The following is a 25,385-nucleotide window of genomic DNA, read 5'->3' as shown; positions in this document are numbered from 1 at the left end:
TTATGGATGACTATAGGCCGTGCATTATATTTTATGGAGGACTATGGGCCGTGCATTATATTTTATGGAGGACTATGGGCCGTGCATTATATTTTATGGAGGACTATGGGCTGTGTATTATATTTTATGGAGGACTATGGATTGTGCATTATACTTTGTGGGTGATTATGGGATTTGCATTATACTTTATGTATAACTACGGAGTTGTATTATACTTTATGGATGTCTACGGGGAGTGCATTATACTACTATGGATGACTATGGGACTTGTATTATACTTTATGGAGGACTATAAATTGTGCATTATCCTTTGTGGGTGACTATGGGCCATGCATTTTGCTTTATGGATGACTATGCACCGTGCATTATACTATATGGAGGACTATGGGCTGTGCATTATATTATATGGAAATTTATGAGCTGTGTATTATACTTTATACAAATTGCCTCTTCAGAGAAAAAGAGGACTTGAACTCTATAGCGCCACCTGTTGGTAGTAGCGATCCTACAAGTCACAATCAACCCTTTAACGAGTCTTGTAATATGACTTAGGATAAAAGTAATTAAGTCATATTATACTTTATGCATGAATATGGCCCTTGCATTATACTTTATGGAGAACTATGGACTGTGCGTTATACTACATGGAGGACTATGGGTAATGCATTATACTTTGTGGATAACTATGAAGGGTGCATTATACTATAGGGAAGACTATGGGTAGTGCATTATACTTTGTGGATGACTACGGACTGTGCATTATACTTTGTGGATGACTATGGGCCGTGGATTATACTATATGAAGGACCATAATCCATACATTATAATAAATGCATCATTTTTTGCATCATACTTTATGGATGACTAAGGACTGAGCATTATACTTTGTGGATGACTATGGTTATACTTTGTGGATGACTATGGGCCTTGCATTATACTTTATGGATAACTATGGGCTGTGCATTACATTGTATGGGGGGGGCTATGGGCTCTGCATTACACTATGTGGAGGACTATGGGCTGTGAAATAGATTATATGGACTATGGACTGTGCATTATACTATATGGAGGACTATGGGCTGTGCATTATATTATATGGAGAACTATAGGCTGTGTATTATACTTTGTGAGTGACTATGGGATGTGCATTATACTTTATGGATGACTATGGGTCATGCATTATACTACTATGGATGATTATGGGCCATATAGCCATATATTATACTACTATGGATGACTACGGACTGTGCATTATACTTTGTGGATGTCTATGAACCTTGCATTATACTTTGTGGGTGACTATGTACCATACATTATACTACTATGAATGATTATGGGCCATGCATTATACTACTTTGGATGATTATGGGCAATGCATTATACTACTATGGATGATTATGGGCCATGCATTATACTACTATGGATGACAGACCTTGCATTATACTTTGTGGGTGACTATGTACCATACATTATGCTACTATGAATGATTATGGGCCATGCATTATACTACTATGGATGACTATGGACTGTGCATTATACTTTATGGATGGCATATTATATGGAGGACTATAGGCTGTGCATCATACTTTATTTTTATGCTTTGAAGCCACATGTAAATTAGCTGAGAAGTGCTCTGGGGGCATGTCAATGCTGAGAAATCAAGCTTTGGAGCCACATGCAAATTAGCTGGGAAGTGCACTGGGGGTGTGTCAATGCTGAGCAATTAAGATTTAAAGCCACATGTAAATTAGCTGGGACGTGCACTGGAGGTATGTCAATGCTGAGAAAACAAGCTTTGGAGCCACATGTAAATTAGCTGGTAAGTGCACTAGGGTGTGTCAATGCTGAGCAATCAAGCTTTGGAGCCACATGTAAATTAGCTGGGAAGTGCACTTGGTGTGTGTCAATGCTGAGCAATCAAGCTTTGGAGCCACATGTAAATTAGCTGGGAAGTGCACGGGGGGGGGGGGGTTTCAATGCTGAGCAATTAAGATTTAAAGCCACATGTAAATTAGCTGGGAAGTGCACTGGGGGTATGTCAATGCTGAGAAAACAAGCTTTGGAGCAACATGTAAATTAGCTGGGAAGTGCACTGGGGGGGTGTCAATGCTGAGCAATTAAGATTTAAAGCCACATGTAAATTAGCTGGGAAGTGCACTGGGGGTATGTCAATGCTGAGAAAACAAGCTTTGGAGCCACATGTAAATTAGCTGGGATGTGCACTGGGGTCAAGTCAATGCTGAGAAATCAAGCTTTGGAGCCACATGTAAATTAGCTGGTAAGTGCACTAGGGTGTGTCAATGCTGAGCAATCAAGCTTTGGAGCCACATGTAAATTAGCTGGTAAGTGCACTAGGGTGTGTCAATGCTGAGCAATCAAGCTTTGGAGCCACATGTAAATTAGCTGGGAAGTGCACCCGGGGGTGTGTGCCAATGCTGAGCAATCAAGCTTTGGAGCCACATGTAAATTAGCTTTGAAGCGCACTGGGGTCATGTCAATGCTAAGAAATCAAGCTTTAGACCCACATGTAAATTAGCTGGGAAGTGCATTGGGGCATATCAATGCTGAGCAATCAAGCTTTGAAGACACATGCAAATTAGTAAGGAAGTGCATTGGGGGCATGTCAAAGATGAGAAATCAAGCTTTCCAGCCACATGCATTCTGAAGGCACTGACACACCCCTAGTGCACTTCTTGACTAATTTGCATGTGGATTCCTAGCTTGATTTCTCAGCTGTGGGACATCAGATTTTTATAAATCAGATATATATATGTATATATATATATATATATATATATATATATGTAGTGCTAGAACCTATGCAGCCATAACTCTAGTTTTAATAGTCCATCCAGATAGATACTCTTTAAGATAAAAAAAAGAATGGCTCATACAAGCCAGAAGCCTACAGTGAATATAGAAGTCTGCACACACTATTTTTTCACTGGTAACAAATACAAATTTGCTGCATGCACTATAGGCTGGCTAAGATCTGCACTAATATACCATATGCTGGCACAATGGAGCTGCATAACTGAAGCATTTTGGCATCACTTATGTCATCCACTCCCCATGGATGTTAATGTTGAAATACTGAAATGGGGGAGTACATTATTTTAACAGGAAAGAATAGCACAGCATGCAGAGTACACTATTTGTCGTTATACTTACTGTGCTGCTCTCCCCAGCCAAAGTAATTCCAGTTACCTGAATAAAATAATGAATCGATGAGATAAATAGTGTTCAGCAAATGCAGAATAGCAGTTTTTCAATTACTGAAATGGAAATAAATATCTTATATTTTTATCTCACCTTTCAATAAGTATGAGTACCAAACTCACTGTACGTCATGCCAGGCTGTGCTTTATTATTTCGATAGTAATATATATTTTTTGCAGCATTATGCTCAAAGACAATTTGGATATCTTGCATGCACAAACTGAATCCGTCTAATGTAATATGTCATATATAGCTTTTTGGGACCCAATTATGTTGATACCAATTATTGCTAGTAGGAGTATAAGGGTACGTGCACACGCTGCGGAATCCGCTGCGGATTAATCCGCACGGATTTTGCAAAAACCGCAGATAATCCGCAGGTCCAAAGACCTGCGGATTATCTGCGGTTTTGCCTGCGGTTTGGTCCTGCGGATTCACTATCTCCACAATGGTGGAGATAGGAACCCGCAGCGGTTTCCGCAGAAAGAATTGACATGCAATTCTTTCTGCGGATTCAAAACCGCAGCAAATCCGCGCGGTTTTTTCCGCAGCGTCGGCACAGCGTTTTTTTTTTCCCATTCAAATGAATGGTACTGTACACCGCAGCTAAAACTGCTGCGTGTCCGCAGCGGCCAAAACCGCTGCGGAAACGCAGCGGAATCCGCAGCGTGTGCACACAGCCTAAGAAGATTCAGAGGCTGCTCAGAGAGCCAATGCCAGAAAACTAGATAAAGAACAGAAGATACAGCTAAAATGAGATTCCCATCTTATAAAGGAATGGCCTCTCAGTATCACTTTATGATCAGTAGGGGTCTGACCTCTGGGAGCCCAGTTCTGATTCATTGCTTTCTTTTCTAGAATTGTCTAATAGTGAAATTAATTAAAAAAAATGCTAAAGGGATTTTCCTAGCTTATAAAGTGATGTAATATCTCAGCGATTATCTTATGATCAGCGGGTTCTAGGCTCTGATGCTCCTCACATTACTGAAAATAAAGGGGCTGTAACACTGTTGTAATGCTACTGTAACATGGCGCGGAGTGGTAACCGTGGGCAAGGTACTTTTCTCTTACGCCTCTGCACGTTACATGAAGGTGAGGTCCTGGATGGGTGTGTGGACTTTTGCTGTTGGGGCGTTATGCCCTTGCAGGCTGCATGTAACCGATGACTTTTGTTGGCCAGGACCAGGTGTTTGACAGTTCAGTGAGGGTGACCACCATTCAAAAATAAATTTTTCACTAAACAATAACTTGGTGGGGATTATATACAGTAGGGAGCGGGTACACAACTTGATGAACAATTCCTTCACAAAACGGAGCATTTTCCACACACGGTCTCAGTTCCTTTCTCTTTTCCACTTGTTGTCTATCGTCACCATTCTTCTCTACTTCACCACAACCCAGCTTAGTACTACAGTCCAGTTAGCAAGAGTCCTATTCTCAACCTGCGGCTCCATGTCTTCTCTTCCCTCTAGGGAACTATATCTTCTCTGCCCCTGACGCTCTGGAACTCTCTTCATCTTACAAGCTCTGTCCTGTCTAGGCCTGTTACCTCTGTGAGTTATAAACTCTGAGCTGCTGCTAATCGTCCTGAACCAGGACCTGTCTCCGATCGGTCACTTCCCTTCTATGTTCCACTAGGAACTCGGTATTCTCGATCTCGATCTCCTCTCATGTTAGGGACATCCACGTCATTGCTCACATTAGACCTTAGGTCTGCTTTCTATGCACACTGTGCCCTTTCTGGTGTTCTGAAAGGAAACTGTCTTTGTCCCTTCAGCCTAGCCCCTCCCACTCTGGGCTAGCCCCAATGATTAAGTCTAACTTTCCCTCCTGTCATGCAGCACACAACATTAACATATTTAACAGAAGTCACAATTCACATTACACACTATATCATTACAATTGTTCTTTAAGGGGGAACATGGGCAATTTGTCCATCTCCTTAAAGTAAAGCCTCTTTCAAGTTTTCTCTGCAGAGTGGTGCTCAGACCAACCTGAAGCCTGACACCATTTACTGCATTTCTGTCATATAATGAGCGACCGGGGATGTGCAAAGCAAGAAATAAAAAGAATCAAAGGGACACCACAATACACTAATGTTGTGTCCTCTTAATTCTAAGAGCTGGTTGGGGGCACAGAGATAAAACCTATATTTATCAGTAAAGTAATAGCTCATCACCTTGCAAGAATAGAATGACCCACTAAGAGGAACATTCTTACAAGACAGCATCAATAGAATTTAAATACAAAAATTCTGTACGTTTTTCATCACTATATGGAAATGTTGAAAAGTTATACTTACAGCACTGAGAACCATGGACCGGCAGTGGATTCTCTTCCTCTTCTCGAAACACATACTAAAGGTGAGAAAGATACTGTAAATTCTACTTATCAGAGGCTATAATGACTGCCAAGTTCTATATTTATTCTTTTAGTGGTATATTTGATATGCTCATTAATGGTAATGGATATTCATTGCTCCAAGAATTAGTATACAGTAAATAACAGCATTTTTTTTATTGATCTGAATTAACTATTTACTCCACTTACATCATCCTGATCCCGCATGGCATTCAGCTGCTCAAGTTTTTTAGCCCAGTAGCGAGCCTCCTCTTCAGGAATATCTAGAAGAATATGATAGTTTTTTTTGTTAATATACTGAACAAATTGCCAGTGCAAAATCTACTGTATATTTATTACATCATTACATATTTCTTTTGGTGGCAGATGACAAGCTTTTTTACCTTAACAGAACAAAACTCTGCAGCGACTTTAGCCAGTTAGTGAGAAAAAACACCCTCTTTTTAAGTGGGGTGATTCATGAACAAGCTAACACTGTTGCACATTACCAAAAGAACACCATGTCCACAGTGAAGTATGGTGGAAGCAGCATCATGCCTGGAACTGGGGGCTGTAGTCAATGTGGAAGAAATTATGACCAGGTCCAAATACTGTATCAGTAAATTTTGCAACAAAAACTTCAGGCCTTTGCTAACAAGATGAATTTCACCTTTCAGAACAACAACAAACCTAAGCATAGCTCCAAACCAACAAAATAATGGCTTTACCAGAAGAAGATAAAAGTTTTGGAACAGCCCAGCCAGATCCCTGACCTGAATCCAATTGAAAATCTGTGGGTTGAACTGAAGAGAACTGTACACAGGACATGGTCTCGCAATCTGACAGATTTGGAGCACTTTAAGAAACAATATTATTCTGCACAAATAGTGGTTACCTGCAGGTAACTAACATTAAAATCCGACCTGGCTGCTACACTGTAGCAGCAGACACAGGGAGAAAATGAATTATATTCTCTCTGAATGCGCTTGCTTCCAGTCATTGGGGCAGTGCAAGAAGAAGTTAGTCAACGCTCACTATACAGTGAGATTGCTGTAATCACTATCCGGCACTATGGCTGACAGCCTGCTCTGCAGTGCTTGTGTGGACGGTAGGATGTCAATCAGTATGCAGGGAAGTGATTACAGCAGTTTCACTGCATAGTGAGTGATGACTGTAACAGCCCACTGCACTGTCCCAATGAATGGAAGCGAGCAGCTGCAGGGGCAATATAACATCACTTTCTCCCTGAGGCTGCTCTCCAGTAAAGCAGCCACGCATGATTTAAACTCTATTTACCTGCAGATAACACTATATCTACAGTTAAATAGCATTTCTAATGGTGACAGGTTACCTTTAAAACAAGAACACCTATATTATTAATGGCTGGTTTTAATGTATTACAGGTTTGATATAAGGAACTATATAAAATTCAGGAATGTATACATTCACAATAGTTTGTGCTTCCATTTTTTGCTAATATGACATACATGGAATCTCTATTATTTTTTATGTCTTGTGATCCAGGATTACTCACCAATCGCCTCATCTGTGGTCATATCACTTTTTTTACTTGTACATTTCCACAATTTTATAATTGCTTAAATAAAGTTTTTCAATATTTTTATAGTTTATTGTTTGTGCTTTGGTATTCACAATTTGTTCTTTATCTAAGGCCTAGTTTGTGGGATAAATAATATAGGTGTATATGCATATTTACTTAGTTTTGACAGAAGTTAACAAATTTATGTATATTACAAATTTTATTTTATTATCACATGTTGATTTATTACCTAATGGAAGTTCAAATCGGGTGTCAAGCAGAATGCGGTGGAAGGTCGGGTCTTTGGTTCCACAGATTTCATTATCTGTCATTATAACTTGGGAATCAAGAGTCAGCCATTCCCCCGGGCCCTCCTGTAGGCAATTAGAAAATAACATTTAAGACAAAGTGTATGGAAGATTAAAAGAAGAGACTTCTGTAACAAATCATGTGTCTCAGACAACCAATGCCCTCTTTCTATTACCTGAAGACAACGTAAAGATGACATGCTGAGCATGCAATTCTTAGTGCATTAAAACATAATTTGTCCAAAAAGAAGACAGCTTTTAAGTAAATACTGATTGTAACTTTGTGATCTAACGATCTTCTGTCTGAAGAGATGCATTGCTAGGAATATAAAAACTTCTTTTCAATGTCAGAAAACAAGCTTTAACTACTTTTGAACAGCCCAGAGTCTGAGCGGTCCATACTTTACTCTGCATTGACATTCTAAAATGTCAATGCAGTGCAAGCAGCTTGCATGAGATTGTGCAGCTGTGAGGGTGGGGAGCGAGCTGTCTCGGCCAGACTACCTACATAGAAGATAAACATGGTTAATTACCATGTCTGCCTTCTCAATATCTGTATACACAGCGCAAAACTTGTGTATACAGATTACAAAACACTGACAGTGCTTTCTCTTCCAAACCCAGCACTGGGTGTAGGGAGAGAGCAGGAGCTTCTGGGTCTTGGAAGATTCAATGAGCTCTGCTGTACAGCCAATAGGTTGAATTTCCCCTGTATCTGTGGCTAATAAACCAGCCTCTGTTACAGGTAAATCAGCAATAAAAAGAATGTATTAATATATGAAAATGCGCCTCAGATCTTTTTGGACCTCATGTTGGGCACAAATTGTGACGTAAATGAAATAAAGCATTAAAAACCCAAACAAAAAATTATAAACAAAAAGGTAAAAGAAATATAAACTGACATAAAAAATAAACCCCATGTTCCGCAAAGAAATAAGAGGTTACATTTATTTGAACACCTGAACAAGAAAAAGTCTTAGAGGTGTTAAAAGACAATGCACGATAAAAACCTGCGCCTGGTCAGGTTTGGCATAAAATGGTTCGATCCTGAACTGTTTAAGAATCTAGAAGTTAGTTGAAGCCTTTCGTTTTTGGCTTATCTTATTTCTGACTGGTTTCTGTCTACTGAACCCAATTTACACCACCATAAAGCTAGATAAAACGCTAAGATTGAGGTTCAGTACCACTGCGGAAGGAGTGTTTGTGGAGGAATTATGACCATCTAAAACAAGTCTTATCGTTGATGCAATTGACCTCTGCACAACTGACTTCTGTAACATACCTCATTAGACTGTCGAATGGTTCTTAGTGGGATCCATACAGTCCCCACCATGGTATCCCAAATCAGTCCTTTATTCCAGACTTCTACTGTCAGGCCAAGGTCCAGCCGGTTAATCTCACTAAGGACAGATACAGCCTCAGGTTATAACAAGTACAATTTTTTTTTATTATAGAATAATTTTCTGTACTTTATACTCACAACATGAAGTCTTGTTCCCAGCAGGGAAGGTTCCCTCTTACTGCAATTGTTGTGCTCTTCACATTTTGTACTTTTAGTGTTACATAGGCATTGAACTTTTCTGTCAAAACATAAACATGTATAAGTTTTAATGTGCACCTTTATTTTACACATTTTAGTATTGTTTTTTTCAAGTAGTACTTGGATAAAGCGGTGTTACAGTCCCCTGTAGAGGGGTAGAGGTAAAAATCAGAAGGACCTCAATGCCTTTATTTTCAATATCAATGGAGTTCCCAAAAGTCAGATCCTCATTGGTAATACTAATAGTAGAGTGAAAATCCATAAAATCTTGATGTAAAGGGTTTCTCTGTAGTTTCTCATTGTACTTTTTTACTAGATAGACTTAGAGGTTCCTCCTGAGTCCCTGTAATAAAATGGTCAAATATTTTCTTTATGGTCCTATCAGTGACCTGCCATGCCATGTTGCTGAGGTTCTGGAAGCGCATGTAAAGAAAAATTTCAATTTTATTATTTTCAGGCCATAATTATTAATATAATGTGATATTGGACTCACATTCAGTTAACAACTATTGCATGCGTTAACTGACGGCTGTATTAATACGCACGTCGCCAGTGTATGATGTCACTGCCATGCTCCTCAAATGGATGAGAGAGGATGTTGCTAGACTACGCCCATGTAAGGAACAACTTTCTTTTTTTTTTTTACTTTTTTTGTAATGAAAGCCAAAAGCCGAAATATAGGGACAGGATGGAGACACACCGGGCAAGATGGGAGATCATATGAGGCAGGATGGAGACTGCATTGGGCAGAATGGGAGATCATATGGGGCAGGGTGGAGACACATAGGAGCAGGATAGGAGAACATATGGGGCAGAATGGAGACACATGGGAGTAGAATGGAGCCACATGGGAGCAGAATGGAGACACATGGGAGTAGAATGGAGACACATGCTCCATCCAAGCATTTTTTTTTATTGCAGAGCTGGAGTGCTGCCACTAATAGAATAAGTTCCCTGCCCCTAGCCTTGTACTTACCAGCAGGCTTGGATTGGCCCACAGGAGAATCCTCTGGTGGGCCCCTGTGCAAGAGTAGACCACCACTTTTTTATATGAGCAGTACTTGGCACTATATACTTGAATCACTGTATACAGACAAAGGCAGCATCTAATTCATTTCCTAATCTACAGAAATCATTGCTATAGAAATTTGTGATCGGGGATAATATCACATTTGTATGTAGCTAAAAGTGGGGCCCTGGAATTGGTTACTTGTGGGCCCTTGGCACCCCAGTCTGACACTGCTTACCAGCCTTCATCTTCATCTGTTATCAGCACTGGCTGGTCGATCTTCTGCACTCTGTGACTTGCTGGAGTGCTCCAGTGTTTGCTGGGTGTGCCAGAGTTTGCTACTCAATGTAAGTCTAGGAGAGCCAGAACGTGGCCAGAACAAGGCTCTCAAAAATTTACCTTGAGAGCTTGTGAATGTTACCTCTTCCGGTCAGTTAAGAAATGCGGTCACAATATGGCAGTTCGGGATCAGAGCGGTGCTGGAAACAGCAGAAGACATCAGCTGGTGAGTATAATAATAGGGGCAGCGAGCTTAGATTAGCAGCACCACTCCAGTGCTGAAAATAAGAAATACACTGGAGTAGTGCTTTAAAATGGTATTTAGATTGCACAAAACATCCACAATATTGCTTACCTTGTGGCCCATCAAACTTAGCCTTCTTCACTATAAAAAGAGAAAATACAAATTAGATATGATATCTATAAAATAATATAAATATATAATATAAAAAGAGAAAATGCAAATCAGATATGATATCTATAAAATATGACGAAAAGATAATAGTATTCCAAACATAGGATAACATTTTAAAGAGAATTTGTCACAATTCATGTAGCATGAATCAGAGACCACCAAGGTTCGGGCAGCATGAATCAAGCAACAAGTTCCCCTCTAAGCCATGTTCCCCAACTCCGGTCCTCAAGTCCGGTCCAAAAGATCATGATTTCTGGATTTCCTTTGGATTGCCAAGTTTCGGAATTATTTGCTGAGCAATACTAAGGAAATAGGCGGCTCTTAAGGACTGGAGTGGCAGAACACTTCTCTAAGCTGTTCCCGTATAAGATTAGTTATAGATTATACCCTATATCTTTCCAGAAGAACACCTGAAAGAGATTCCCTTTACCCAACATAGAATAGGTGCCTATTATATATACCGGTAATTCTATTTATAATATTTGGAATGCTGTTCATTTAAAAAGCAAAGGTGACCGATGTCTGAGGACATTTTTACATGGCGCAATAAACAGGTCAGTCAAGAATTACATTTGCAGCTTCGCATAGTGACAGGCAGCCATGGTTTTAGTTAGGTAACACCAAGACTGGGGAGACAGACAGCACAGAAGTCCAACTTGTTCTATTGGCAACCAAGCTCCAAGTTTGGCTGTGTAGTCTTTATGCCGTGCCTCTCCGTCAGCAACAATGCAGACAGCCCTCTTCCCCATCTATGCTGTATGTCCTGTTAGCTTTTGCTACTTATCGTCGAGCTAGTCTCTCACGTGGGTGGTTGCCTAGCTTTAAGTCACTGAATTGTTCCTATGCAAGTTAGCATTACACCATATCATTTGTTCAACATCAGCAGGGTGCACTCCACCATAGTGCGACCCACATAACATTCACCAATCTGGGTCTTATGGTATAAAAATGTATTCAATGTGTAATTATTACTGGAAAGCGTGCGGTTAAATAAAGTATAGGATGAACACTCTTATGGGGAATGTTCTAGAAATTCTTTCAAGGAAACACTGTTCATGAACTAGTTAATCAGACAAAAATGTAAATCATTCTTGACATTTAATGTATATGTGGCACCCCTGCGGTCTCAGTCGCCACAGGTTACTGCACTTCATCCAGAGGTGTGGTACTCTGCTCTCAGGTAAGGAGCACTGCCAGGACTCACACACCAGCACCCAACACTAGTCCCCATCTGGCCAGGGGGGAGTTAAGTAGAGGGTGTGGGTAGAGAAAGTAGAGAAGGGGTGGAGCTTAAGGGAGTGACAGTTGGTGGGAGGAGTTAGTGCTGAGGTAAAGAGATTGTTCTGGAAAGAGTCAGACAGTCAGAGAGTGGTGTGAGAGAAAAGAAGTCAGTCAGGAGGGAGAGAGAAGGAGTCGCTTGTGGAGATTGAAGCTGAGCGCAGCTTGTCTCCAGACTAAAGAGAGTGAGAGAGATGGAGTGAAGAGAGAGAAGAAAGGAAGGAAAGCTCCAGGAGGAGTGGAAGAAGAGGTCTTAGGGGCATGGATAGTAAGCAATCCATCTGTGCAGCCCGCATCCACCGGCGTGGTTGGTGGAGGGATAGGTCACAGTTAGGGGACCGGCCCCAAAACTAGTGGAAAAACTAAGGACTCAGCTAGGAAACTGGAGGCGGCATTATCTTTTGGTGCTGCAGCCGACCTCACACTCATTCACCGAAAGGGCAGACATATAGGATCCAGGAGTCCGACCAACATCACCCAACAAGATCCGAGTCTGCTGTAACAATTGAACTGTGAGTAAAGGTGTGAAGACTGCACTCTACTGTGTCCTCAGAATCATTTACTGCCTCATCCACCCTGCAATGCACTACCACCACTACCACCATCTTAAATCATATCCCTACTACTGCCTTAGAGCCCAGCTCTGCCTGTGGAGAGCTGAACCAACTCTGCTGCATCAACAACGGCCCCAGCGGACTGAATCTGCATTGTTGGCTAATACTTTATTTGCCAAATACCACAGGTGGCGTCATGAATTATCCCTTCTAAACTACTATTTCCCCTTTCCATCATTTTTATTGGATGCCCAGGGCCATGGACTGGGTCACTGCTGCCGTGACACATCCTCTTAAGAACCGGCCCGGTACCGAGTACCACAACGGCCCTGGTGGGTGTTCCATTTATGCCACAGGCGGTTCTTAATAGCAAATTGCTTACAGATACTGAGCAAAAACAGTTTCAGGTCTCCTAGCTAGACTAAAAAAAATGTAAAAAAAACACATAGGTTTGTCAAAAACTGTAAGTAACACACTATCCCTCACATTGAACAATATGATAAAGTTATCAGTCACCTTGTCTCCCCAAAAAATAATAGCCCTGATTGACATTATAGGTAATTATTTAGTCTATGATCTACAAGTACACCCAGATCCTTCTCTACAAGTAACTCCTCCTGAACAATATGGCCACAGGTAGCACCCAGATGCACAACTTTACATTTCTGCACATTTGACCTCAACTGCCAAGTGTATGCACAAACACTCAGTTTATCTAGCCAGCTTGTATGCCAGTTCTGAACATGTAAGCAGGTTGTGGGATGCAGTGACGCAAGAACCGCAGAGCAAGGGTTAACAATTTAATTGAACAGTAACAATACTCCTCGCAGGGAGATGAATAGTTAATTTTGAAATGATATGGCAATAAACAACAACAATATGATATCAGTCCACTCAATAAACTTATCGTGTTCTTGGCTTTCTCGGTTGCAGATGATCCGATGAGGGTTGTAGTCGCAGTAACGGCCGGTGCAAAGTCCTCAGAGAAGATTCCACAGCTCATGGTTTATCTTCTGGAGACAAAGGGCGGTCTACGGTTTTACCTATTGAGCCAATTAGTCCATACACTTGCGCAGCCAAAGTCAGGGGAGCTGCATACAGTCTATTGTTGAGGGGGATCTGCGGTGTGCTGCCTAGCAAAGAGTGCAAAAAACAGTCCTGAACACGGCCCCCTGTTATGATTGAGTCACCGTAGGAGGCAAAAACAGAAATGCTAGCTAAGTCCAGAAAACCAGAGAGGTTGGCAGCTATCGGATTGCAGACCCCTGAACCTATCAACACAACAAGCAGTAGCCGTGGGGGGTTCCTACGATGCCCTAGACCCCTCGATCACAGCCGGAGAATTAAATAGGCCTAAAGAAAGAAAGGGGAAATCTAAACTGCCCCAGAGCAGACCCCAAAGCAATAGGCAGCCCCCAACATATAATGACGGTGAAGCAAGATGAAAACACAAACACAGACAGAAAGATAGACTGAGCAAAGACGGGGCCAGGCTAACTAGATAGGAAAGGACAGGAAGGCTGCTGTCTGCAATCCGTGAAAAACCCTATGAAAATAAGAGCCAACAGACTGACAGTGAAAAAGGCCCTGAAGACGCTAGGCTTCAAAAAAGCTATGTCAGTACTCAGGAATATTCTGAAGACAGAGCAACCGACAAAAGGAGATGCAGCTCACCCCAGCAGGGAATGGCAGAATCCAGAAAAGCAAGGAAAACAAAAACAAAACACAAATGCTAACAGGCAACGCAGAAAACTTAGCTTTAGAGGAGCAGGAATCAGACTGGTGTCCTAGAAGTCCACAGAGAAATCACCTGCAGGGCAGAAGGGCGTCGGCAGCCTTATATCCAGTCCGTGACTCCACTCAGCCAGTCATCCTCATTAGGCTCAGGTGCCTGATAATCAGGCTCATTACCTTCCTTTACCAGAATAGGGAGTTCACCAGACCTCAGTGACGAAGGGGAGAATGAACTCACAACAGTACCTCCCCCTTGAGGAGGGGTCAACGAACCCTCAACCACGCCACCAGGGTGATCAGGGTGAGCCCGATGAAAGGCACGCACCAATCTTTTGGCATGAATATCAGAGGCAGAGACCCAGGAATTATCCTCCTGACCATAACCCTTCCACTTAACCAAATACTGGAGTCTCCGTCTAGCCAGACGGGAATCCAGTATTTTCTCTACCTCATATTCCATGTTACCTTCAACCAATACAGGGTCTGGAGGTGCCACCCCAGGAACAACTGGTTCAACAAACCTCTTCAACAAGGACTTATGGAACACATTATGGATTTTAAATGTGACAGGAAGAGCCAAACGAAAAGAGACCGGATTAATAATCTCCAAAATCTTGTAAGGTCCAATAAATCTTGGCTTAAACTTAGGAGAAGCCACCTTCATAGCAATATTTTTTGATGATAACCACACCATATCACCAATCTTAAACTGGGGACCAATGGTCCTATGTCGATTGGAAAATCGCTGGGCCTTTTCCTGGGAGAGAGATAACTTATCCACCACTTGGTCCCAGATCTGGTGCATTCTCTCCACCACAGTGTCAACACCTGGGCAGGCAGAAGGCTCCACCTGCCCTGAAGAAAATCGAGGATGAAACCCAAAGTTACAAAAAAAAGGTGACATCAAAGTGGCAGAACTAGCTCTATTATTTAAAGCAAATTCGGCCAAGGGCAAAAATGAAACCCAATCATCCTGATCAGCGGAAATAAAACATCTCAAATACGACTCCAAGGTCTGGTTTGTTCTCTCTGTCTGCCCATTGGTCTGAGGGTGAAAAGCAGAGGAGAAGGACAACTGAATTCCCAGCTTGGAACAGAAAGTCCTCCAAAATCTAGACACAAACTGAACTCCTCTGTCAGATACAATGTTCTCAGGAATCCCGTGTAAGCGAACCACCTGTTGCAAAAACAGGGGCACCAACTCAGAGGAAGATGGCAACTTAGGGAGTGGTACAAGATGAACCATCTTAGAGAACCTATCACAAATCACCCAAATAACAGTCATTCTTTGAGAGACCGGCATATCAGAGATGAAATCCATTGAAATATGGGTCCATGGCCTCCTGGGGACCGGCAAAGGCATCAACAACCCACTAGAGCGAGAACAAGATTTAGACCGGGAGCAAGTCCCACAGGACTGCACAAAATTCCTGACATCATGAGACAAGGTGGGCCACCAAAAAGAGCGACTCACCAGATCTCTAGTACCAAAAATACCTGGATGACCAGCCAATGCAGAGCAATGAACTTCAGACATCACTCTCTTCTTCCACTGGTCAGGAACATACAACTTTCCACTGGGACAACGCTCAGGTTTGTCCTCCTGGAACTCTTGCAGAGCAAGTCTCAAATCGGGCGAGATGGCAGAAAGAACTACCCCTTCGCCTAAGATGGTAGCAGGCTTGGTCACCACAGGAGAATCAGCAAAGAAACTCCTAGAGAGGGCGTCTGCCTTGACATTCTTAGTTCCAGGAAGAAAAGAGACCACAAAATCAAAACGTGTAAAAAACAAGGCCCACCTAGCCTGTCTAGGGTTCAAGCGTTTAGCCGACTCTAGGTAAATCAAATTCTTGTGGTTAGTGAGGACCACAACTTGATGTTTAGCTCCCTCCAACCAATGTCTCCACTCCTCAAATGCCCATTTCATGGCCAACAGTTCCCGATTCCCCACATCATAGTTACGTTCAGATGGAGAGAACTTTCGGGAAAAGAAAGCACAGGGATTCATTTTAGATGTTACAGGATCCTTTTGTGGCAAAACAGCTCCTGCACCAATCTCAGAAGCATCCACCTCTACCTGGAACGGGAGTGAGACATCAGGTTGCCGCAAAACCGGGGCGGAGGTAAATCTTCGCTTCAGCTCCTGAAAGGAAGCAACAGCCTCCGGAGACCAATTCAACACATCAGCACCCTTCTTAGTCAGATCAGTCAATGGCTTGGCAATACTAGAAAATTTTGCTATAAATTTCCGATAAAAATTAGCAAAACCCAAAAACTTCTGGAGGGCTTTCAAAGAAGTGGGCTGAACCCAATCATAAATGGCCTGTACCTTGGCCGGGTCCATTTCAATAGTTGACGGAGACAAAATAAATCCCAAAAATGAAATCCTCTGTACTCCAAAAAGGCATTTCGATCCTTTGACATACAGGGAATTCTCCCTCAAGATCCGGAACACAGTCCGAATATGTTCCACATGAGAATCCCAATCCTTGGAGAAGATCAAAATATCATCCAGATAGATAATCAAAAATTTATCGACAAAGTCTCGGAAAATATCGTTCATGAAGCACCTGAAGACAAAAGGGGCATTAGTGAGCCCAAAAGGCATCACCAGGTGCTCAAAATGTCCCTCCGGAGTATTAAACGCTGTCTTCCATTCATCCCCCTGCTTAATGCGGATAAGATTATACGCCCCCCTGAGGTCAAGCTTGGTAAACCAGCAAGCACCTATAACTCTAGAGAATAGATCCGAAATCAGGGGTAACGGATACTGATATTTAATAGTAATTTTATTGAGGGCACAATAATCAATACAAGGCCTTAAAGAACCATCCTTTTTGGCCACAAAAAAAAAAACGGCACCTAAGGGTGAAGAGGATGGTCTAATATGACCCTTCTCCAACGCCTCCTTAATGTAGGACCGCATAGCCTCGTGCTCGGGTACAGATAAATTGAAGAGCCGACCCTTGGGAAATTTACACCCCGGGCTCAGTTCAATTGCACAGTCATAACTCCTATGAGGAGGCAAGGACGCAGACTCATTCTCACTAAATACATCATAAAAGTTCGCCAAATAGTCAGGAACATCATGCGACTGAGGAGAGGTGGAAAAAACCGGAGCCTCACTAAAGGCACACCGACAACCCCAACTCACCACAGACACAGATTTCCAATCCAAAACTGGATTATGAATTTGCAACCAGGGAAACCCCAGAACAACGGCATCATGCAGACCATGCAACACCAAAAATCTGCAATTTTCTTGATGGTCTGGGGCGACCCGCATGACCACCTGGGTCCATAACTGAGGTTTATCTTTAGCCAAAGGAGTAGCATCAATCCCCCTCAAAGGGATAGGCGTCTGCAGAGGTGTCATAGGAAATCCACAACGTTTAGCAAAATCCAAGTCCATTAGGTTTAGCGCTGCTCCCGAATCCACAAAAGCCTTGGCGGAAAATGTGGACAGGGAGCAGATCAGAGTAATTGCCAGAAGAAACTTAGGTTGAACACCACCAACAGAAAACGTGTGTGCAAAGCGTTTCTCTCGTTTAGGACAAACAGAAATAATATGCGAGGCATTGCCACAGAAAAAACACAGCTTATTATGCCTTCTGAACTCCTGACGTTGCGCCTTAGACAAAACTCTATCACATTGCATAGGTTCAGACGTCTGTTCAACCGGTGGCAACACCTCTCGTGCAACCCTGCGTTCACGTAAACGCCGATCAACCTGAATGGCTAATGACATAGAATCGTCCAGACCAGAGGGAACAGGAAATCCCACCATAGTATCTTTTACGGCTTCTGACAAACCCTTCCGAAAGAGAGCAGCCAAGGAATTATCATTCCAGGTAGTAAGGACCGCCCACTTTCGGAACTTTTGACAGTACAACTCTGCAGAATCTCGACCCTGGTTCAATGCCAACAGGGTCTTTTCAGCCTGATCAATAGCATTAGGTTCGTCATACAACAACCCCAAAGCTTGAAAGAATGCGTTCACATTAGTCAGAATAGGATCATCTGGTTTCAAAGAAAACGCCCAATCCTGGGGATCGCCACGCAGCAAAGAGATGACAATTTTAACCTGCTGCGCGGAGCTCCCTGACAAGTTAGGCTTCAAGGCAAAAAATAATTTACAATTATTTTTGAAACTCAAAAATTTAGATCGATCCCCAAAAAATACATCAGGTGTAGGGATCTTTGGTTCAACAGCATGTGAACGAGCAAGGTAGGCGGAAATTCCCCGCACTTCCGCAGCGAGCTGCTCCACACGATCAGACAATTGCTTTATCTCCATTGAGAGAAAAAAAAATTCCCCCTACAGCCTCAGAGATATAGAGGAAAGAATATACACACAATTCTTTCCTGCTATTGAGTACCCTAGGATCTGCGGTATGGCGGGTGATTCTGTTATGATTGAGTCACCGTAGGAGGCAAAAACAGAAATGCTAGCTAAGTCCAGAAAACCAGAGAGGTTGGCAGCTATCGGATTGCAGACCCCTGAACCTATCAACACAACTAGCAGTAGCCGTGGGGGGTTCCTACGATGCCCTAGACCCCTCGATCACAGCCGGAGAATTAAATAGGCCTAAAGAAAGAAAGGGGAAATCTAAACTGCCCCAGAGCAGACCCCAAAGCAATAGGCAGCCCCCAACATATAATGACGGTGAAGCAAGATGAAAACATAAACACAGACAGAAAGATAGACTGAGCAAAGACGGGGCCAGGCTAACTAGATAGGAAAGGACAGGAAGGCTGCTGTCTGCAATCCATGAAAAACCCTATGAAAATAAGAGCCAACAGACTGACAGTGAAAAAGGCCCTGAAGACGCTAGGCTTCAAAAAAGCTATGTCAGTACTCAGGAATATTCTGAAGACAGAGCAACCGACAAAAGGAGATGCAGCTCACCCCAGCAGGGAATGGCAGAATCCAGAAAAGCAAGGAAAACAAAAACAAAACACAAATGCTAACAGGCAACGCAGAAAACTTAGCTTTAGAGGAGCAGGAATCAGACTGGTGTCCTAGAAGTCCACAGAGAAATCACCTGCAGGGCAGAAGGGCGTCGGCAGCCTTATATCCAGTCCGTGACTCCACTCAGCCAGTCATCCTCATTAGGCTCAGGTGCCTGATAATCAGGCTCATTACCTTCCTTTACCAGAATAGGGAGTTCACCAGACCTCAGTGACGAAGGGGAGAATGAACTCACAACAGCCCCCATTCCTATGCCCGCGCGTGACACTGAGCCTAACGGAGCCCACAGACCTTCTTCTGCTGCTGCGCTCAGTGGCGTGCTCGTGTGTAGCCGAATGCGGTACATTGCGGTGCTGCTGCACACCAAGCGGAGCACCCTGCGCACACAATTGCTCTGTCTCTGCCAGCGGGAAACTGTTCGTCGCTTCGCGCGCTTTTGTCTTTGCCACGCCCCCTGCTTCCGGGTGAAGAGGTCTGTCCGGTCCCCTATTCTTTCCCCCAGACAACTTGGGATGTAGCCTTGACAGTTCCGGACCCGGTGCAGTACAGGTGCCCGCAGCACGGTCTTCCTCCTTACAAACATGTCCAAATAATATGCTACATAGCTTGGTGTCGTTCAAAAATAGAAGCAGTACTATTAATATCGTCTTCTATATCATAAAAAAATAAGTTGAATAATGGCGAGCCAAGCACCGAACCTTGTGCTACAATACTTAGAACTGGAGTCTTTGACTTTTGAAACCAATTACAAACTTTGCTTTCCAAGTCAGTTTAGCAGAGCAAGGATCTTTTTGCCCTAAAATGAAATCCAACTACAAAAGATAAATCAAAGAAAGCCAAATCCAGCACATCAAAATATAACAAAAATACATCATTTTATTTTTATTATCCACAATTATCACATAGAACAAACAATAAATATGATTAAAAAACAAAAACAGGGCAACCAGATAACAGATGGCAACGAATCAGCAAAGTGTTTACGCTAGTTCATAAAGCACTTTGAGGCTGTGTGTACACGTAAGCTTTTTTTTCGCATTTTTTAAGCGTTTTTACTGGCAAAAAACACTTAACAAACGCGTAAAAGAAGCATCCCATTCATTTTAATGAATTCTGCACTTTTTTGTGCATATTGATGCGTTTTTTTTCCACGAAAAAAACACATTGCGGTAAAAAACGCAGCATGCTCATTAATTTCGCAGAAAAATCCACATTTCTAACTATTTTCTATGAGACTGGGGACGCTCCGGAAAAAGAAGAGAGTTAATGAAATGGGAAAACAGGCCAAATCCTGCCAAGACTCCACTTTGATATTAAGATGCTGTATAGAATCATCCCCTTCTCTAACTCTTTGTGCTCACAGTGCTGGAAGTTAAGTAAAGCCTGCATCCCTGTAATACAGTGGGAAATCCACTGATTTGCTATTTGACATATATTTTAGAAAAATCTAGAGGTGCTAGAGGAATAAACCTCTGATCCTAGTGTACCCTCATCCTAGTGCAACCCTGATCCTAATGCACCCCTAATCCTAGTCCTGATCCTAATGCACCCCTGATCCTAATACACAGGTGATCCTAGTGCACAGCTGACCCTAGTGTACCCCTAATCCTAGTGCACCACTGGTCCATGTGCACCCCTGACCCTAGTGCACGCCTAGCCCTAGTGCACCCCTGATCCTATTGCACTGTTGATCCTAGTGCACCCCTGAATTCCAGTATAACATCTTGGTATTACTGTACTTGGTTTATTATTCAAACTTATAGAAGAAAGTACATGATGTCAAAATGATCCCTCACATTATATCATTTCCCTATGTTGGAAGGGACAAGACCTACTCACAGGTTCTCCCTAGATAGGAATTCAGCAGGAAATTTTGTTAATTTATCCAAACATGATATGTTTTCAACAGAATGTTGATTGCAAGTCCCCTTCCCACTCAATCCTCTGTTGACCTTATGTCTATAAAATAGTTGCATTGGTTCCCATAATTTTTGAGGGGGTTCCATAATGATATTGTATTGCAAAGAGTTTCCTATTACCAATGTCATAGTTTTTCTCGTCGAACGACAAATGCCATTTACTTGGAGATGTACCCTGCGACAATACAGCCCCAAACCCCACTTCTGATGCATCAACCTCCCAATCCAGTACCACCGGACTTTTGCTGGATTCATGCGAAAGCAGGTGGACGATAAGTAATAACAAAGGAATGCATCTCCTAAACCGAAAAGATACATTTCTCTGGGTTGACATATAATTTATTGTCCCTGAGTATTTGTAAGACCTACCTGACATGTACCTGATGTGACTCGAGGTCTGGTGAATAAATGAATATGTCATCAAGCGAGACTACCACAAATCTACCTGCCCAATGACAAAAATGTCATTTACAAAGTGCTAAAAGACGACGGGAGCATTAGTCAACCCAAAGGGCATAATGAAGTTTTCATAGTGTCAGCAAGGTGTGCTAAAAGCAGTCTTCCACTCATCTCCCTCTTTTATATTTATGAGATTATATGCCCCCTTGAGGTACAGGTTAAAAAACTATTTTGCCTTGATGAAGTGGCTAAAGAGGTCCGGAATGATAGGGAAAGGATATAGATTCCAGACCGTGATCTGATTTAGTTCACGGAAATCTAGGCAGGGGCATAACCCAGGCCTTTTAACTTAACAAAGAAAAAATCTGTTGCAGTGAGATGAAGAAGGTCTGATATGACCCTTAGCCAGCGATTCTGCCATATAGTCCTTCATGGCCTGCCCCAGCAATAAGATAATCTTAAGGATGATGAGAGAGTTCTTGACAACCATATGCCGAGAACATATACAGAAAGTCAGACAGGTATTCCGGCAGAGACCGGGTATCAACCCAGGCTAAATGGGTGCCCAAGCAGTGTCCTTGACAGTACTCACTCCACCTTACGACCTCCCGAGTCTGCCAGTTCACTACGGGATTGTGCAACGTAAACCAAGGTAGTCCAAGAACCACAGGAGAGAGAAAGCCCTCTAGCATAAAAAATTGATTGCTTCACAGTGCATTGCCCCTTTCTGCTTACATATCTCTCAATCGACCTGAGTAAAATACCCTTGGCTATAGCGTTTATGGGTATAGGTCTACACAAATTTATGTGGATTGAAAACCTTGGGCTTAACGTACCAGGCGTCAATCAGATTAAACCCCACCCCACTGGCCAAAAAGGATGAAATAACCACCTTACTTTTGCCAAAAGGGATCTTGTTCAGTAAAAAGAATTGTGACCAACCCACAGAGGAAATATGTACACCTGGTTTGCTTAGATCCCTGCAACCCAGGCCCCTTAGTTTTCTGGTCGCTGTTTGCAGTTATCTATGGTTGGACAAGTACCCGCAAAATGACCCTTCACACCACAGAAAAAGCAGTCTCCCTGTTTGTGCCGAACTGTAGGGGGACCGATAGAACAAGTTGTCCCCCCAACTGCATAGGTTTTTCGGTTGACTCAGCCCTAGTTCCCTTGGCCCCGGAACCCTAAAAATTGTAGCATCTCTTTATGACTGAAGCAGTCCACACAGACATCCAGAAACATGGCTGCCTCCAGGGAAACCGGTGTCTCATACATTGCAAAAGCATCCTTTATTCTAACAGAAGGCCCCTGACAGAACTGACTACGGAGCATGGGGTCATTCCTACTTATTATCCTTAGTAACCTTTGGGACTCAGAACAGTACTCTTCTACTGGCCATTCTCCCTGCTTAACCCAGCGTAATTTAGACTCGGCCAGAGAGATTTGGTCTGGGTCACCATAGAATATAACCCAGAGCCTGAAAGAATTCCTCAACCATCTGAAGCGACTGAGAGTCAGATGGGAGAGAAAATGCCCAGGTTTGGGGGTCACCCTGGAGCAGAGAAATTGATCCCCACCAGTTGCTTCTCGGTACCTGAGAAGTGAGGACGTTACTTAAAATAGAGTTTGCAGGCCTCCCTGAAAACAAAGAACTTATCCCAACCCCCAGAGAACCTATCGGGTAGTGGGCTCCACCAGGGGTTGTAAGGGAGTCTTGGGCCTTAAGCCTGAATTGAATGGGTGCTTCAAAGCAACTGCGCACATGTCTGCCACCTCCATGCTGAGTAGTTATAGCTGCCCTGCCAGAGTAGTCATCAGATCCATAATGGATCCAAAAAGGAAAGTCCAGTGATAATGTCATGGTACTGTTGCAGGATTTCTCAGGGAAAGATGCTCCTTCCCTATCCCGTACGATAAGGGGTGCCCTTGTCTATCCCTGTCTCCCAGATTACCCTGGAAGATGAAGATGCTGGGGTCATATGCCTTGCTAGGTTCCTGACTTATACTTATTTGTTTACTCTCCCACCCAGTAAAGTGTGAGGACAAAAACTATAGAATCACAATAACCAGACAGACAAGAAAAGACAGACAGGGATAAATGAAACCTGCAATAATACAAAATACACTCACCAAACATTACAGTGGAATACAGGGATGCAAAGGTAGCTGAAACCAAATTGGAGAGGTTGAGGATGAAGACGTAAACAACACTCCACATAGAAATCTGCAGAACAACTCTCCAACTCCAAACACCGAACAACTCCTCCAACTCCAAACCAGGCAACTCCTATCACTAGCAATATTGCCAAATGCCAGTGGCAAGCATATATACCAGAGGGAAGTGTCCAACACAGAACAGCTAACGCAATCTGAGACAGAGAGCTCCAGGAGATTATCTGAACTGTTTAGTGTGATGGTGAAAGAGTTCTAACCAGTGCAGCAGTTTGGGTAACCAGTTGATGCAATCTTCTGGCCCCTCTCTGTTGCGGTATCCCTGTGACAGAGTATGTGTATAGTATATCTGTTAAGTATGTTTAAATACATGTGTGTAGTGTATGCGTATAGTGTATCTGTTCAGTATGTGTACATACTGTACATGTGTGTATTGAGTAAATTCAAGCCACAGTCCATTATGATTTTTTTTTACCATGCTTTCTAATACATTTGTTCACTTCTTTACACATCTTTATTATACACTTGTCCACTAAATTCTTTTGGTGCATTTAAGTGGTATTATTATTTCAGTTTTATTTATGGGTAACTTATGGCATGATGCTTCGTGCTGTGACTATGATTGAACAAGGTATATAAGTGTATGATATGGGTATGAGATAGCACCATTTCATGCTCAGTTTGACAATCTTATCTGTCACAACTGAAGGCTATTAGGCTTTGTGTACATTAATGTTTTGAGGTTTCAAGTATTTCACGTCAACAATAGCAGTGGCTTTAGTGTGTTCTTTTGCAAATGAAAATAGCAGAGCCCCGAAGGACAATCAGTGTTGTCAGAAACTGAAAACAGATCTGTCACAGTACAGTTATGAATGGGAGCCATGGCGCATGGGAGCCATGGAATATGTTAGGATTTATTTACATTGCTTTGTTGCCATTTAGGGCATAACAATCATGGTTGCAGAGAGGGCAACTGGGCCTGTGTGGGGGGGGGGGCACGCCGACACCTCATTTAGCTGTATGTGCTTCTCAGGACGCATATTCAGCTGAAGTGTATACATACCACCAGCCAATCATAGACTAGCATGCCGTCCGCGAGCAATGCATGGCAGTGATGTCATGTGCTGCCCATGCCGCCACACTGAAGTCAACTGCCGGCTACAGAAGAAGACACCGCACATTGTAGAAGTTTAGGAAGGTAAGAAAAATCGTTTATTTTTTAAAGTTTTGGAAAACATCATGGACATTATACGAAGATAGGAGTCATTATACAAAGAAGCGGCCGAGGATGGGGGTCATTTTACCAGAATGGGGTTCAGGATGTTGGTCAGGTCATTATACCAGGAAGGGGCACAGGACAGGGGACATTATACCCGGAAGGAGGACATTGTTACAGAAAGGGGCCAGGATTAGGGACAGTTTTACAGTAAGGGTCCCAGGGCAGGAGACGTTATTGCAAGAAGGGGCCCAGGATGGGAGAGATTATACCAGGACAAGGGACATTATTACTGGAAGGGGCATTACTGTATACCAGGAAAAGGCCTATGATGGGTGACATTATACCAGGAAGGGAGACATTATACGAGGAAAGGGCCTAGGATTGGAGGGCATTATAACAGGGTAAGGCCCAGGAAAGGGGATATTATAACAGGAAGGGGCCTAGTAAAAGAGACATTATTACAGGATGGAGGACATTATAACATAAAG

General features: G+C 42.7%; 1 protein-coding gene across 1 annotated transcript in view; it reads right to left on the bottom strand.

The window, feature by feature from the left end:
- Positions 1–25,385, bottom strand: part of UNC13A (unc-13 homolog A) — a 271,371-nt gene that overhangs the window by 214,342 nt on the left and 31,644 nt on the right. Inside the window, exons 2-8 of the mRNA XM_073543990.1 lie at positions 10,591–10,620; positions 8,888–8,987; positions 8,690–8,807; positions 7,350–7,473; positions 5,770–5,843; positions 5,522–5,576; positions 3,172–3,207 (exon numbers count right to left, since the gene is read on the bottom strand). Of these exons, the coding sequence (XP_073400091.1) occupies positions 3,172–3,207; positions 5,522–5,576; positions 5,770–5,843; positions 7,350–7,473; positions 8,690–8,807; positions 8,888–8,987; positions 10,591–10,620 (537 nt within the window). The remainder of the gene's footprint in view (positions 1–3,171; positions 3,208–5,521; positions 5,577–5,769; positions 5,844–7,349; positions 7,474–8,689; positions 8,808–8,887; positions 8,988–10,590; positions 10,621–25,385) is intronic.

Source organism: Dendrobates tinctorius, unplaced genomic scaffold, assembly GCF_039654945.1.
Source record: "Dendrobates tinctorius isolate UK_male_01 unplaced genomic scaffold, ASM3965494v1 ptg000011l, whole genome shotgun sequence".
Lineage (NCBI taxonomy): Eukaryota > Metazoa > Chordata > Amphibia > Anura > Dendrobatidae > Dendrobates > Dendrobates tinctorius.
Note: the sequence above shows the minus strand (reverse complement) of the source record. Positions and strands in the feature narration are given on the sequence as shown.